At 43.7% G+C, this 16,848-nt stretch overlaps 2 protein-coding genes across 8 annotated transcripts in view; one reads left to right on the top strand and one right to left on the bottom strand.

Annotated features, from left to right (window-relative positions):
• The window catches only part of TBC1D1 (TBC1 domain family member 1), a 238,846-nt gene that overhangs the window by 122,881 nt on the left and 99,117 nt on the right, over positions 1 to 16,848 (top strand). For all 7 annotated transcript variants that reach the window (XM_038533498.1, XM_038533496.1, XM_038533495.1 and 4 more), the window contains 2 exons: positions 5,173 to 5,264; positions 13,708 to 13,818. In XM_038533498.1, the coding sequence (XP_038389426.1) occupies positions 5,173 to 5,264; positions 13,708 to 13,818 (203 nt within the window). The remainder of the gene's footprint in view (positions 1 to 5,172; positions 5,265 to 13,707; positions 13,819 to 16,848) is intronic.
• Positions 7,454 to 8,332, bottom strand: LOC100688306 (BRCA2 and CDKN1A-interacting protein-like). The gene has a single exon (XM_038533504.1). It carries the CDS (start codon positions 8,330 to 8,332, stop codon positions 7,469 to 7,471), a length of 864 nt encoding a protein of 287 aa, XP_038389432.1. The 3' UTR covers positions 7,454 to 7,468.

The raw sequence follows: 16,848 nt of genomic DNA, 5'->3' as shown, positions 1-16,848 counted from the left end.
TAAGTCAAAGACTTGTGAAGTCTAAGGGTAAACTAGTGTGAGTCCAGGAGTCTGCCCGGGTAGGAAAGCCCTCCCTGTTACCTGTCCCCAAAACTACCCCCTGCCCCCCAAGAAGAAGGCTGTGCTGGGGGAAGAGCCAGCTGACCTGGCTTTGCACAGTTGGGGAGGTTTGAGCGAATCCAGAGCCACAGGGGCCCAGTGGATGAGAAGGAAAAGGAAGAGACCCCTCCTGAATGAGGGTGAGGACTTTCCTCAGGTGGGAAGACAGATGCTTCATTTCTGGGCCTGCAGTGGAGGCGGGGCAAGGGGAAGAGAACCAGGGTAAACCCGCTACAGTGATCCTCCAAGGGAACCCAGCATTGAAGGGGTTCATCCCTCCTCTCACTTCGGTTTTTCATTTTTTTCCATTTATAGGAGGATTTTAAAAACTGTGTGTGATTATGAGGGGAGTCACAGGATTGAAGCAACCCATGTTACTGTTAAAAAAACAAAACAGATTTGATCATTTTCCATGACTCTAGAATACTTCTAATAAGCTCAACTTGGGTAGCAAAAAAAACCCTATACTATTTAGATTTCATCTCCCTTTTTTCATAATTGTGGTAAAAGTACACATCATATAAAATTGCCCATAAAATTGAAGTCCATTCATGTTGTTTTGAGGCCATCACCGCCATCCATCTCTGGAGCTTTTTAATCTTTCCGAATGGAAACTAATTAAACCCTAACTCCCCAGCCCCCCTGCCCCGGCTCTTGGCAACCACCATTCTACTTCTGTCCCTGCTCGTGTGAGGGGCTGCAGGTACCTCATCTAAGTGGAGTCGTGCAGTTTTTGTTCTTTTGTGACCGGCTTATTTAGCATAACATCTAGGTTCATTCATGTTGTAGCATCCGTTTTGTTCTGTTTTAAGGCTGACTGGCATCCCATTGTGTGTTCATATCGCATTTATCTAGTCATCTACGCATAGACATTTGAATTGTTTCTACCTTTTGGCTGTTGCGAATGATGTTGGTGTGAAGTTGGTGTATAATACCTGTTCATGTTCCTGCTTTCAGTTCTTTTGAGAATATACCCAGAAGTGAATTGCTGGATCATATGGTAATTATGTGTTTAATTTTTTGAGGGACTGCCATTATATTTTCCACAGTGGCTACACCATTATAGATTCCCATTAGCAGTGCACAAGGGTTCCTGTTTCTCTACATCCTTGCCAACATGTGTTACTTTCTTTCTTAATTTTTCTTCTTCTTCTTTCTTCTTCTTCTCTTTCTTATAACCATCCTAAGGGTGTGCAGTGATATCTGATTTCCCTTTTTAAATGAGCTAAATTGACAATTACCATCTTAAGTTTCAAAAGTTCATTTGCTGGCATTATAGTGCTCTTTAAAATGAACCAAAATGATTAATATTTTCAGCTCTGCTTCCCTAGTTGTTACTGTTTGCTGACATTATACAAAATATAGCTGGGAAGGAGAAAAGTTGAGCTTTACCTAGAGATCTCATCGGAAAGGATCACTAACCCTTCTGTTAGTGGTTGTCAAGTTAAGGGAAACAATGACAGAAATGTCCCTTAAGAGCTTATTAAGAAGCCAACAACAATGTTGGCCTTGAAGATAAAGCAGACTGTGATCTGCAGGGACTGGAAGGATTCCAGAGTTCTACTTGATAAATCTTCTGTGGTCTGGCTTAGCTTTCAGAAAGTTAGAGCTGAGAAGTTCAGTCAAGGAAGGGATTTTGCTGCTGTAGTATTGGAATTATTATTTAATACGTCTTTTTACCCGATAAAACCCAAGCAGAGCAGAAAGCTCTGCTAATGTAAAAACATTCTTTTTTTTTTTTTTTTTTTTTGTAAAAACATTCTTGATGGCACAGTTAGAAGGCTGGTATACTGCTGTCCTGATGAGAAGCATTTCTTAAGTACAGAGGGCACACAGTACAGGCATCCTTAGTTGGGGAAATGCTAGTTTACGAACACTTTGAGGCCTTGGCTTTTTGCTATAATGCATTCCTAGTAAGTAGAATGAAGCAGTTTATTTTTTTAAAGATTTATTTATTCATGAGACACACACACACAGAGAGAGAGAGAGAGAATGGCAGAGACACAGGCAGAGGGAGAAGCAAGCTCCGTGCAGGGAGCCCGACGTGGGACTCGATCCCGGGTCTCCAGGATCACGCCCTGGGCCGAAGGTGGCGCTAAACTACTGAGCCACCCGGGCTGCCCAGAATGAAGCAACTTATTAAAGCCTATGGTGTATTCCCATAAGAGTTGCTCTAATAGGAAGTGAGACTCTGGCCAGGAACTCCATACACTGGGGAGAGGACCAGTGACATAGCCATAGAAAGAAAGACGCAAAGACTGTTTTCTTAAGTCAATTGATATAGTCAGCTTGTGCTCCAGGATTTATATAAAAGGATATATACACTGTCCCCACCGATCACCTTAGATGCGCCACTCACAACATGTAAGAGGTGCAGCTGTGTTCAGGGCTGGATTGGAACTCTGAACAACTCCTAGTAGTGCTTAGTTATCATTTTGATTATTTTATTTCTTTTAAAGTTTTTTTTTTTTTTTTTTTTTTTAATTCATGAGAGACACAGAGAGAGGGGCAGAGACACAGGCAGAGGGAGAAGCAGGCTCCGTGCAGGGAGCCCGATGCGGGACTTGATCCCAGGACCCCAGGATCATGAGCTGAGCCAAAGGCAGATGTTCAACCCCTGAGCCACCCAGGCGTCCCAGCATTTTGCTTATTTTAAAGTTGAGCAGAGCATTTGGGGAATTACTAGAATGAATTGTATGTTCACTAAAAAGGAGAAGAAGTTGACCTGAGTCTCTGGCAAAGCAAAGCCGTTTGTCAGCCCTCCCTTAAATAAGAGCCTTTTCTGCTCCAGCTGTGTGAAGGTGGCCTCTGTAACAGCTGGGCTGGAGGGATTAGGGTTTTGGAATGCCCTTGACTGTGGTTACCTCTTTCTCTTCCTCGCGTCCCTTTCTCCCTGTAAGCCTTTGGTTCGGCATCACATGTGGAGGCGGGGGTTCCACCTTCTTGCTGTAGAAACCGGCCAGGAGTGGCTGACGTGTTGAGAAGCCATGTGGAAGGCTCACTGTAACCTGGACAGGAGAGCCAGGCACAGGGGCATTGGGCAGGGGGGGTCAGATACCTCACCCCCCAGTGTGAGGTGTGGCAAGAGGGACCTGATGAGCTGAGGCATCCTGAGGGCAGGGATAAAACTTGTCAAAGAATCTCTTCAGGCCCCCTGAATATGAAGAAGAGTCTGTACTGTGGCCTGATTGTCAGAAGGGTATAGTCTATTGTGTAATTTGCCTGTTATACAATTAGTCTGTTGTATAATAGGTTGAAATTTTCTTAGAGCTCGGGGGTTCTCTCCACACGTGAGTGTCTCATCAAAGAATTACCCAGATGTCCAAAATAGGATGCTGATTACATTGTGTAGGAGACCCGTGGAGAGGGCTCTTGGTTAATGATGATAGTGTATTTTACTCGCAAATTTAAACACTGTTTTGACTCACCATTTAAGTAGTTAGTGCAGTAAAACCATCTCTCTGTTTCCCTGGCTTGTATGAGCGGCCAGCTTGCCAGAAGAGTACCTGAACACCCCTCCTCCCCCCGTGGGTCAGGCGACTTGACTCTGGGCTGAGGGAGGCAGTGGAGAGTTTAAGGGTTGTCTGTGGAGGTAAATGGACATGTCTGTCCCTTACTTAGTCAACGGCCTGGGACAAAATACTAGACTTTGCCCGTGCCTCTTCATTTATACATTGGGATTCCTAAACATGGTGCCCACTTCAGGGATTTTTTTGCGGATTGAGACGATGCACATAGCATTGAGTGTAGCGCCATAGCGATCACTTAAGAAGTATTGGCTTTTATTTTTATAGGACCTTCTTGGCAAAACATAAGTGGGGGAGCAGGGGTGGAGGGTGGTTTGCTGCTGGGAGGAAGGGTGTCTTGGAAGCTGAGAAGGCCCCTGCAGTTTGAGGGACAACAGCTTCCACCAGAGATGTGAGCAGGATGGGGGCTCTGCATCCAGCCGGGGTGGAGGGGTGGCAGCTCCGGGGCAGGCTTGGCTACTGATTGGCCTCCTGACTTGACTAGTCTCCTGCCTGGTTTCTCTAGACCTCAGCAGACACCTCCGTAACACACAGGCTTGATTTCCAAGTCCCGGGTCCAGACTTCAGAGGTGTCCCCTCCCCGCCATCCTTAGCCGTGTAGATGCACTCACACTGTTCTCTGGGGCAGAGCCTTGGCCGAGCACCTGCCCAGTGGCTCAGCCTTGGGAGGAGGGGCAGGGAGTTGCAGCAGGTGGGTGAGGTGAGGGCTGCCCTTGGAATAAAAGTCCTCAGCCGCAGTTTTCCCACGGTAGTTAGGTCAGCAGATCCTTTCGTTCTCAATCTTCTCAGCATGTGCAACATTTATCTCGGGCACCAGGAAAAGGCAAAACAGGATCTAAGCCGTATTTGCGTGGGGAAAGAACTTTCCAAAGTTATCAGATTCTCATTGGCACGAAGAGTGTGACTTCATAACTTTTCCTTGCAATCCTCTGCAATGGTCATTAGATGGGCTTCTGACTGTTAATAGGCAAGGGGTGATAAAACGAACATTGTTAGCCACACGAATCCGTTTTATGTGAAGGAGCCTCCCATGGAAGAGAAACATATTTCAAATTGAGCAGTAGTTGTCAAGTATACATATATATAAATACTCATGAGAATCTGTTTTCTGAGGTCAGTGTTCTGACTGTGCGAGGTGTTTTAACATGGAGTGGTGGAGAAAAAAGCAATTCGGCATCGTGCAGACCGAGGTGGGGTCCCACGTGCTGGTCTTTGGAGAGCACGTCAGCTTTCTGGGTCCCCGGTTTCCTTAACTGTAAAATGGGGATAACTAAATCCCCTTCACTGATTGTTCTCAGTGTTAAATGAGGCAGGCCCAGGGTTTTTAAGACCGTGCCCAGCACACAAGGGCTCAACTAAAAAATGTCAGTTGTCATCATTGCCATCATGAACATTAGCACTGAGAAGAACGTCCGTAAACATCGGAAGCCTGAGGGAGGTGGGTAAGGATGTAAGAAGCACGGGGACGGAGGTTTTACTCTGCCCTGTGACTTCTCCATGGAGTGTTCTCATGTCTCTCTCTCTCTCTCTCTCTCTTTTTTAATAGGAATGAATTCTTCCAAAACCAAACTAGAACTCCAGAAGCACCTGACAACATTAACCAATCAGGAGCAAGCAACTATTTTTGAGGAGGTTCAGGTAAAGTACTGGTCTCTGATTTGTAGACTGCAGGCAGAGGTGAGCAGCTTACCTCTCACCTCTCCTGAGATAGAGGTATGTATGAAAGATAGCACACCAGAGCTCTCACGGCTCCGAGTTCTTCTTGGTTTACGCTTAACAGCCCCAGGGTAGGGGCCGGGTCAGATGGCAGGCTCACACCAGGTGAACATGACCAACCCAGAATAGGACTCCCCCCCCCCCCCTTTTTTTTTTTAAAGATTTTTATTTATTTTTTCATGAGAGACACGGAGAGAGACAGAAACACAGCAGAGAGAGAAGCAGGCTCCATGCAGGGAGCCTGACATGGGACTCGATCCCGGGATCCCAGGATCGCGCCCTGGGCTGAAAGCAGATGCTCAACCGCTGAGCCACCCAGGTGTCCCTAGGACTCCCCTTTTAAAAACTAGTTTGGGGGACGCCTGGATGGCTCAGTGGTTGAGCAGCTGCCTTTGGCCCAGGGCATGATCCTGGGGTCCTCAGATGGAGTCCCACATCGGGCTCCCTGCGGGGAGCCTGCCTCTCCCTCTGCCTGTGTCTCTGCCTCTCTCTGTGTGTCTCTCATGAATAAATAAATAAAATCTTCAAAACAAAACAAAACCCAAAACACTAGTTTGGAACGAGAGAAAGGAAATTGCAGAGTGGAAAGATCCCTCAGCCCAGGAGACGGAAGGCGTGGATTTTGGTCCCCAAGCACTGCTCTGCTCTGCAGGAGGCGTCTTCCAGCCCCTTCCTGCCCTGGGTTGCAGCCCCAAAGTGTGGGGGTGGGCAGAGACCGCATTTTGTACGTGAACTTGGTCAGTAATCTGGTCAGTAATCGTTCCTGCCTTTCTTCCTCAGTGTTGGAAGTGAGTTGGGATGATGTTATCTACGTAGAACCGTCTGTCAAGCCTAAGTGTAAAAACAAAACTGCAAAACTGAGGCCGGGCTCGTCGGTTTTCTGTGTTAAACCTGGAAATTGGCTCTTGCACGTAGATGCACCGTATCTCGGGGAAACCATGCTGCGTGTGCTGGCATGCCCGTAGTGTGCTCATTAGGAATCCTTAATGAGCTCATCACAAATTTCACGTCTGCTTTAGCCATGGGGCGTTTTCTGTGGTTTCCTGGCACTTCTGTAGGGAGGAAAGCATATTAGGACAAAGAATACGTATCTTTTTTTGGGGGGGGGTGGGGGGTGGGGGAAGAGCAGCAGGGGTCCTTCGGAGGAGGCACTAACCAAACCAAGAAGGCCAGCAGCCCTGGATCGCAAGTTCTCTCTGCCTCCTCACTGGGTGCAGGGTCTGTTTTCTGGCAGGACTGACACATGTTCAGAGAAAAAGCACAGGAAGGTTTTTTAAAAATTTCGTAAGTAGCTTAGAATGTAACCTTCACAATTTCCAGTTGCCTTTAAATTTTCCTGTTTTCTTCTGAATTGACTTGAGACAGGCTACTTTAAGATTCTTAAAGGATCTTTAGAGTTCTGAGTGCACAGTAGTCAGAAGAACTTAGTGTGATTTGTACTTGGGATTGATAAATGGACGGATAATTTGTGTTAACGCATTTACAGTGGAGGCTGGGGCCTTTGCATGTGATGCCGGTCTGCTTGCTGGTCTTGTGCCGTCAAGCCACTTTGGGGAATGTCTTTGCAGCAAGCTTAGGAGATGCACATCTTTCCTCTCCTAATGTGAGTTTTATTTTTTATTTAGATAGCACTGTGTAGCCATCTCAAAACAGTGTGATAAATCAGCATAGGTATTAAAGTGTTCTTCAGCAATGAGAAATTCCTAATGGATGTGATTCTGAGATTCTCTTTGATTCATGTAACTTTTTATTTATTTTTTATTTTTTTTAAATAAAAAAATAGAAGTTTTTATTGAGTTCTTTAAATTACGACTTCATGTTTTCCTTCTTATTGGAAAAGCTTTTAATCATTCATAATTTGACCAAATTTTTTTTTTTTTAAAACTATTTTGTAAATGTGTCACAGACACAGGGGACAGAACCCTACTCTTTTGTAGAGGACCTTACTCTGAATAAAGTCGTGAGTTTTTCAGTAAATCTGAGAGCTGTTTTCTGGTAATTTTACAAACACAAAATCACAAACAACTGTCCATGGGAAATGGGTCACATGGAGAGGTGCTCTTTCAGTCTGTCCATGATTTCGTTCATCCGGTCACCTGGAATCAACATCACGGTTCACAAGGGCTTCATGGGGTGTCCTCACAGGACCACCTGCCTCCCAGACGAGTGTCGCTCTCTTCCTGCACCGAGTAGCTGAACTTCAGGATGGCCTTCTCATAGAAAAATTCTTCCTCTGCATTTGCAAACATTAACTCCTCTTTCTCTTCTTGGTTGCTCCCTTTCTTTTTGGAATTTTTTCCAGCTTCCACAAACGTCTTGCTAATCAGAAGGTAGAAGTAACACTTCCCACACGGCTTGTTAGTTTTGTGTGCCTCTGCTAGTTCTTTCTGGAGCTGCTGGTGCATGGGCAGCGCAATCTGAGGAGGGACGTTAACGAACCTCTCGCTGAGGAGAAAGCCCACAGGCTTGGAGTTGTCGTTTAAAAGTGTATCCAGCTGTTCCACCAAACTCTTTCCACAGTTCTTCTCACAGGAGCTCAGGATCACCTCTTTAATTTGTTCAGCACACCGGGTTCCCTTTCTTTCAGTTAAATTTAAAAGACTTATGAACCCAAAAATCTCATCTTCATCCACATCGTCATCGCTGTCTTCTGAAACATCCGTCTGCTTTATCACACTCCCAATATGGTTTTGTTGAATTGAGAGATCACTTAGTTCTGCAGTGTTCACAGGAGCCTTTAGGAAAAGCTGTTGCAATAATTTCTTAATTCCGTCATGATCCTTGTCGGAGATGGAATAAGCTTCAAATTCAACATTCACTTCCTCGTCGACGCTCTCGTCGTCTCCATCCTCGTCTTCGTCGCTCTCTCCCTCGTCTTCGTCCTCATCTTCCACTCCGTCTTCCTCTTCCTCCTCGGCGTGCACGGCCGGGCCGCCCGGGGGCTGTGGGGCCCCGCTGCCCACCGCGTGCCACTTGGGCCTGGACGCCATCTTCATGTAACTTTTTATTTTTTATTTTTATTTTTTATTATTTATTTATTTATTTATTTATTTATTTTAAAGATTTTATTTATTTATTCATGATAGCCACACAGAGAGAGACAGAGAGGCAGAGACACAGGCAGAGGGAGAAGCAGGCTCCATGCACCGGGAGCCCGACGTGGGATTCGATCCCGGGTCTCCAGGATCGCGCCCCGGGCCAAAGGCAGACGCCAAACCGCTGTGCCACCCAGGGATCCCATTCATGTAACTTTTTAGACATCCATCCAATACGTTATGGAAAAGAGACTTTAGAGAAAAGTGACACAAGTTTTTTTTTTTTTTTTTTTTTTAATGCATGCAGTTAATACCTTGGGGCCTCTATGTGTTGTTCTAGAAGGCTCTGTTAGTCAATTGGCTTAAAGACTAAAAGGAAATGACACTGGTTGTGAAAAGCCAGCTCTTACTTTGTCCTCCATCATCGTGAGTGCGGCTCTTCCTTGGATACAAATTTGACACGGAGCTCTTCTAATGGCTTGAGAGGTTTTGCTGTATTATTTTCAATGACCATTCTTGGTTCTGTAAAGCATTTTATAAACCCAGTTCTTTCTAGGTAGCACTGCCAGCTAATGCGTTTGAAATCATACCTTTCAAAAAGAGCATGAAGAAAAAGGTGGCTTAGGTAAATAGAAAGAAAAGAAATAGAAAAGGTAAATAGAAAGGTTAATCACGTTCCTTTGTACAGTTTTTCTGGAGGATAATTTATTTCTGAAGAACTCTCCACTGGCAGATCTTCATAAGACAAATTAATGGTACATGATTACTTCGTTGTTAAAGCATACATAATCAGTGTTTTTGTAAATAAATGCTTAATACAGAGGAAAAAAGTGCAGAGCACAGAGGACTTGAAGAACAGAAATCCGTGATAGCCGTGGAAATGTCGCAGGAGGCTGACACCACTGCACGTGAGCTGACTTTGAGCACGCTGAGACAACTTGGTGCCAGAGAAACATGTGGTCCTATGAACCCTTTTGTGAGAGGGCTCATGACACTTCAGAGCCATTCTTTAATTTATGACCTTATGAAATGCCTAATTTTCAAGCATATCCAACTGTGCAGCTGTGCAGGTGGTGCACAGGGTCCTGCTCTCTTCCCAGGCCGCGGTGCCGTCACCCAGGTCACTTGGTCCCCCTCAGTGCTTTCAAGCCGAAGTAGGACTAGGAAAGAAAATGTCTCAAAAGTCCAATTCTTTTCTTCTGAACAAGTGTATTTCAGGGAATGGCTGAATTCATAGAGAGTAGATAAATCAAGTACATTCGTACTCAGTAGGTGTCAATAATGGATTAAAGATGATTTTTCACAGATTGTAAAGATTAATAGAGGAGCTTTTTCCCCTCCACTTTGTGAAGAATATCGACTCCAGTGGATTTTCCATGGCTTTAAAATTATTTCGTATATGATTTTTAAAATATTTTATTTATTTATTCATGAGAGAGAGAGAGAGAGAGAGAGAGAGGCAGAGACACAGGCAGAGGGAGAAGCAGGCTCCCTGCAGGGAGCCCGACGTGGGACTCGATCCCGGGTCTCCAGGATCACGGCCTGGGCTGAAGGCGGTGCTAAACCGCTGAGCCACCTGGGCTGCCCCGTATATGATTTGTTTATGACTTTTGAAAGATGTCAGAAAATAGCGTCTCCAAGTGAGCATTGCCATTTTAAGTAGTATCCTCAGAAGACCATAGACTCTCAGCATTCTGGTATTCATCAGTGTGGGAAATTCAGTTTTCAATCACCTTTGCAACCAATTCTTAAGCCTTCTCAAAGAAATAAGGTCAAGATGCGTGTAGCGGAGTTGGCTCTTTGTTACTCTTAACAAGCAATCCATTGTATTTGTTTAAATGAAATAGAACAGTAGAAAAGCACACAAATCAGTGGTGTGTGTATTTCAGTGAATTTTTATAGATGAATACACCTGTGCAGCCAGCCAGCACGAAGATTAAGAGGTAGCGCATTTCTAGCTCCTCAAAATCACCCCCCAAACCCGGCTCTGTATTGACCCAAGGGACCCCCATCCCTGCATCCTGACTCTGACATTGCAGATTGATTTTTTTAAAATTTTTTTTATTTTTAAAGATTTATTTATTTATTTATTTATTTATTTATTTATTTATTTATTCATGATAGAGAGGCAGAGACACAGGCAGAGGGAGAAGCAGGCTCCATGCAGGGAGCCTGATGTGGGACTTGATCCCAGGACTCCAGGATCATGCCCTGGGCCAAAGGCAGGCGCCAAACCGCTGAGCCACCAGGGATCCCCTGCAGGTTGATTTTTTACAAGAAAGTTAATTTTTGATGGAGAGTGATGCTATCCAACTTGATTACCCATCATTTTCCTCAGACTTGTCTCTCTGACTAATGAATGTTTATAAAATTAAATCACCTGTAGAAAGGAATGATTTGCCACTGTGGGAGGGTAGTGAAGCCATATGAGAGGTATTTAGGAGCAGACACCTTGCTAATCATTTTAACTCAGTAGAAGAGTAGCCCTAATCATGTTTCAGTATTTTAAGGAAGGATTTATGTTTTGACCTTGCAGGACATCATGGACGTGGATTTCTGAGCTTAGTGACTTTCCTCTATGATGTTTGATGAGCTCAGTGATGCAGCTTTGGGTCCTTGGCTTCAGTTTCATGGGCAGTGACTGTGATAGTACATGGTGCTTGGATGTCTCATTTTCTGTCCATCTGAACAGATTCCCCATAAAACCTCTCAGACCCCACCCTTACCCTGAGGCCAGTTTTCTCTATTATTAACATCTTGTCTTAGTGTGGTACGTTTGTTCCTGTTGATTAGCTCATATTGATGCATTATTATCAATTAAAGTCCATAGTTGACTTTAGGGTTAACTTTCAGTGTTGTACATTCTTTGGGTTCTAACAAATGTATAATGGCATGTATCCACCATTACGGGATTATACAGATTTGTTTTTCACTATCCTAAAAGTCCTCTATGCACCATCAGTTCATTCCTCCTGTACCCCCCCCCCCAAACCCCAGGCCTCCACTGATCTTTTGCTGTCTCCCTAGTTTTGCCTTTTCCAGAATGTTGTACGGTTGTAATCATACGGTGTGCAATACAGTGGATTGGCTTCCCCTTAACAACATGCCTTTAAAATTCCTCCATGTCTTTTCAGGCTTGAGAGTTCTTTTTATTTTAGTGCTGAATAATATTCCATTTTATAGAGGTGTCACAGTTTGTTTATTCACTCACTGTTGAAGGACATCTGGGTTGCTCCTAAGTTTTGTCAGTTACAAATAAAGCTGCTATAAACATTTGTATGTTGGTTTTAGTATGGACATAAATTTTCAACTCATCAAGCAGTGTGATTTGCTGGATTGTACAGTAAGAGCATGGTCGGTTTTGTGAGAAGCCATCAGACTGGCTCCCAAAATGGCTCTTGGTCACTTCGCAATCCCACCACAATGAATGAGACTTCCTCTTGCCTCCTGGGCTTGTAGAGTCACAGTATTTCCATCATCATCTTAGGGGTACTCAGTATAAAGTTGGGATTGTGGCACTTGACTCTCCCTTTCCTTTCTTGAAGATCTCATGGGAACTTTTCTTTGGAAAAATGCACTTGTTGGGGCACCCGGGTGGCTCAGTGGTTGAATGTCTGCTTTTGGCTCAGGTCATGATCCCAGGGTCCTGGGATCAAATTTCATATCAGGTTCCCTGCATGGAGCCTGCTTCTCCCTCTGCCTGTCTCTGCCTCTCTTTCTCTGTGTCTCTCATGCATAAATAAATAAAATCTTTAAAAAAAATCCTTAAAAAAAAAAGAAAAATACACTTGTTGCATAAAACATGTAAAACTTTATAACATCAAGGCTTGTGGCGTGGAATCAAGATTGAGAACATATGTTCTCAGATAGTCCTTAAATCTGAAATTTAAAGAACAGGAAATTCTCTATGAAAACAATCTTTCTAATCATTTACTATCTTTTCCTTGAGTTACAGGAACAACTTATCATTTCAAATGATCTTTTTTTTTTTAATATTTATTTATTTATTTATTTATTTATTTATTTATTTATTTATTTATGATAGTCACAGAGAGAGAGAGAGAGAGAGAGAGAGAGGCAGAGACATAGGCAGAGGGAGAAGCAGGCTCCATGCACCGGGAGCCCGACGTGGGATTCGATCCCGGATCTCCAGGATCGCGTCCTGGGCCAAAGGCAGGCGCCAAACCGCTGCGCCACCCAGGGATCCCCATGATCTTTTTTTTTTTTAAAGAGAGGGAATACCAGAAGGTCTAGGTTAGTGTTAGACCTTTGCTTCTAAAACCTGTGACATGAAGGGTAAAATAATTGTTTCTAGGGTGGTTCAAGGAGGCGGTTGCTAAGAGTGGCATTGATCCAGACTAGATGCTTGTATAGTCCATTTATTACACCCTAACTTTGTTTTGAAGGGCAGGCTAGAAGTTTGGAATAGGAAGAGAGGGGGGAGGGCAAGAAAATGGATAATCTCACTATGAAAAACATATTGTCAAGGTTTATAGACACTCTGCAGAATAACATTTTTCTTCACATTCAAAGAAAACAATACATTAAATTCGATGGTCTTCTAAAAATGAACACTGATGTTTCAGATCTGAAGAATTTGGGACCTTGGAGTTTATTTTGTGCATGATTTTTCTTTAAACAGATGAGGAAGTTAAGATTACATGACTCACCTTTGGTCACACTTCTAGGCAGCACCCAGAACCTGCATACCCTGATTTCTAGTCCTCTGTGTTTTGCCACTATACCTATCTGAAAAATAAAAGATGTAGGGAGAATTTCCTTAAAAGAGAAAGTGAAAAAAAAAAAAAAAAAAGTGAGTCTATGCCATGAAATCCTGTGTGCAAGTTTATGCCTTGCAGGGCTTGCAGAAAGCGCTTCATGCTGAACAGCACATTGGATGTGTGGGACCATGACCCTGGACCAGTTTCTATTTTCCTTTCCAGTTCCCTAGCCATCAAAGTTTATAAACATGTAGTCATTATGGCTCTTGACCTCTGCATGTTTACCCAGATTTTATTCTTTTCTGTTTTTCAAGACTATTAAATATTTTGTCTGTGCTTCTATCTGATGTGAAATATTTATTTTAGGTATAAGGACATCAGAGGTCAGAAGCTAAATCTGGCTCCCTGGGTCCAGGGTCCCTTAGGAATGGTCTCCCTGTCTAGCTAAGATACTTAGTGCCCCCTAGTGAGGTGCTTGGGTAAGAACACCCATTACAATGGGTGAATGGAAGCTGTTCGCATTTTCAAAAGCACTGGTTTAGCAATTTATATTGACAATTAAAAACAAATGTAATATATTCTTTTTCTTTTCTTTTCTTTTTTTTTAAGAAATCGAGACCAAGAAGTGAGCAGCGAGAGAATGAATTGATTATTTCTTTCCTGAGATGTTTATATGAAGAGAAACAAAAAGTTCACATCCATATTGGGGAGATAAAGCAGGTATGGCATTTCCCCCCCTTCTTTTAATTTTACCAGGATGCTGAGGAAAACAGACTCTTGAGGGTTTTCTCAAGTTCTGAAACCCTTTTTTTTCCTCCCTGTATTTTTATTTGTTGCACATGTAGGGGAAATTTGAAAATATTTAGACTCTGCTTGGAGGAGGTGAGAGAATTTGCAGGCTGCGTCATAGTGGGGGTGGAGGAGGCACTTCAACAAGAGGGCTGCTGTAGAGCTTCAAGAATGAAGTTTAAGAGTAGATATTGTCACAAGCGCCTGACCTGCAGGGAGCGAGTCTGTCCCCTCATTTTGCTCCCTGGTACATGGGAATGACATTGCACAGCTGCCTTCAGAATTATATGAAGTACCTGGAGATTCTTTGTAATATAAATATTCTGTGCGTGGAAGGGAGCACTACTGACAAATCAGGTACAGTGTTAGAGAGCCTGGCTCATGTGCTCTTCAGACACAGAACTGGCATTAATTCCATTTCGCATGGCGGAGGTCCAAAATCTGCTTGCCTTCCTCTCCTGTGCACAAGTATTGTTCAGCTGTCCTGTCTCGGGGTGCTGTGCCAAAGTTGGGGCTACCTGCACGTCTCTTCTTTGAAGATCTCCGGGTGTGTGATTCCGTACACAAGGTGTCACGGATCATTTTCTTATGTCCTTTAGACTCTGTGTAAGTCAATTCGTGATAACCAGTGTAGCTTCAAATGTGCATTTTGTTTTTAAGTTACTTGTAAGCCAGAAAATCTAGAGAAGAATCACTGAAAGATGTTCATAAAATTCTTAATTTTCCAAAAGTATATTGACTTAAAAAAATACTTAATTTTTATTATTTGAGATAGGGAGCAAGAGAGTGAGCACAAGTGGGGGCGGGCAGAGGGAGACGGAGAAGCAGGCTCTCCACTGGGCAGGGAGTCCAATGCAGGGCTCGATCCCAGGACCCTGAGATCATGACCTGAGCTGAAGACAGACACTTAACTGACTGAGCCACCCAGGCACCCCAGGTTTTTATTTATTTTATTTATTTTTATTTTTTGGAGAGGGAGAGAGTATAAGAAGGTGGGGAAGGAGGGGAAAAAGAGAGAGAGAGAGAATATCTTAAGCAGGCTCCATGCCCAGCACGGAGCCCTACATGGGACTCTCTAAAACCAAGAATTGGATGCTTAACTGACCAAGCCCCCAGGCACCCCCAGGGTATTGCCTTTTTATGAAATGCTTAACTGATGCGTTCTATAGGGGCCTTAATGCTCAGTGGTGTGCCCTCGCCCTGTAAAACACCTTTGCTTTTCTGGCCACTTCAGCGTAATAAGGTTTTACTTGGGTGAACACCTGGCAACTCTCCCCAGATTTCTACCCTCCGGTTGGCCCTGGCAATCAGGAACCTTTCCTGAGCACACAGAGCCTGTGTACAGTGTCTGACGTTTTTAATCTCCTTGGCCAACCATAGCATCTCTTAGCAGGGAGATTTTTTGCTAGTCCTCACTACCCCTCCCACACTAACACAGGTGCCCTGTCTGTTCCCATTCCTCCCTCCGCAAGATTGCATGGGAGTTCTGTGCTCCTCTGTTGACTTGGGTGGGCCACCCAGCCTACGCTTACAGTTAGTTCTCTGCTGCTTTTCAGCCTATTTCTTTTCTTGTTTCCATTCCATTTTTTTTTTCTTTTGTGCCATTAATAGTGTTTCCCTGTTGGTAATTTTTTTTTCTCTTGTCCCAACAGGAAATTGATAATTTTGAAATAATTTATAACTGCTCGAGGGGAATGAAACATTTATGGTGGGTGGAAAGTTTTGACCCAAGTACAAACTGATATTTAGGGAACAGAGTAGTATCTTTGTAATTTGGGTATAGTTTAGTCCAGTGGAGAAATAGATTTATTTTTTTTTCTTTTTCCATTTGAAAACATTAGAGAGTTTAATGTCACGGAGAACAAGCCTCACAAAGTAGAGCCATCAGCGCTTTCTCTTAGAGTTTTCTAAACATCCTGTTACCCAGTAGGCTCATATCTGTGCCTATAAAGAAGTTGCTCTGGGGGATCCCTGGGTGGTGCAGCGGTTTGGCGCCTGCCTTTGGCCCAGGGCACGATCCTGGAGACCCGGGATCGAATCCCATGTCGGGCTCCCGGTGCATGGAGCCTGCTTCTTTCTCTGCTTGTGTCTCTGCCTCTCTCTCTCTCTCTCTCTCTGTGTGACTATCATAAATAAATAAAAATTTAAAAAAAAAATCCATATTTATAAAAAAAAAAAAAAGAAGTTGCTCGGATCCCCAGTTGTGGTTGGGTCTCCCCCAGGATGGACATCCTCTCAGGCTCTGAGGATTGGGCTTTCAGAGCAGCAGTGGCTTTTAGATGGATCTGATGAAGCTTTGAGATTCACCAGGTGATTCCTGCTCTCATTTCCTGCTACTAAATAGTGTAATTATATGGATTTCATTACATTCTAATTGCACCTAAAAATTCATGTAGCCTTTGGAAATGTGTTATGACCTGACTGAGAGAGGCGTAGAGCCATGGCTTTAACAATGAAATTCTCTGGCCACCGGCCTTAAAAAGTAGACAGAAGACACTGAGCAGACTCAGGGCTGCAGTTCTCAGAGCTAGTGTGATGCTGTATGTGCTTTTCAAAGACTAAAATGGTAGTGTTGGATAGTCGTCAGAGGAACCATTTTAACAAAATAGCAAACAAACCAAATGATGTTTTGTTCTAATGGAAAAGGAAGAATGGCTTTGAGCAAAGAGCTGTAAAGTACTAAAGTTAGAAGGTGTCGCATTTTAGTCAGCAGATGTATCGTTTCTACTTGTCTGGATAGAGCTGGTGCCAAAAATTAGTACTATTCAATCAGCTGCCCCTTTTTGAATGTTTGCCATGTACCAGACAGAGTTCTAATTTTTTACCTGAATGATTCCATTTTTTCTACAACTTTTTTTTTTAAAGATTTTATTTATTTATTCATGAGAGACACAGAAAGAGAGGCAGAGACACAGGCAGAGGGAGAAGCAGGCTCCATGCAGGGAGCCTCATGCGGACTAG

The sequence above is a fragment of the Canis lupus genome, chromosome 3, assembly GCF_011100685.1.
Source record: "Canis lupus familiaris isolate Mischka breed German Shepherd chromosome 3, alternate assembly UU_Cfam_GSD_1.0, whole genome shotgun sequence".
NCBI classification, from domain to species: domain Eukaryota; kingdom Metazoa; phylum Chordata; class Mammalia; order Carnivora; family Canidae; genus Canis; species Canis lupus.
This window is presented reverse-complemented; position numbering and strand designations above follow the sequence as displayed.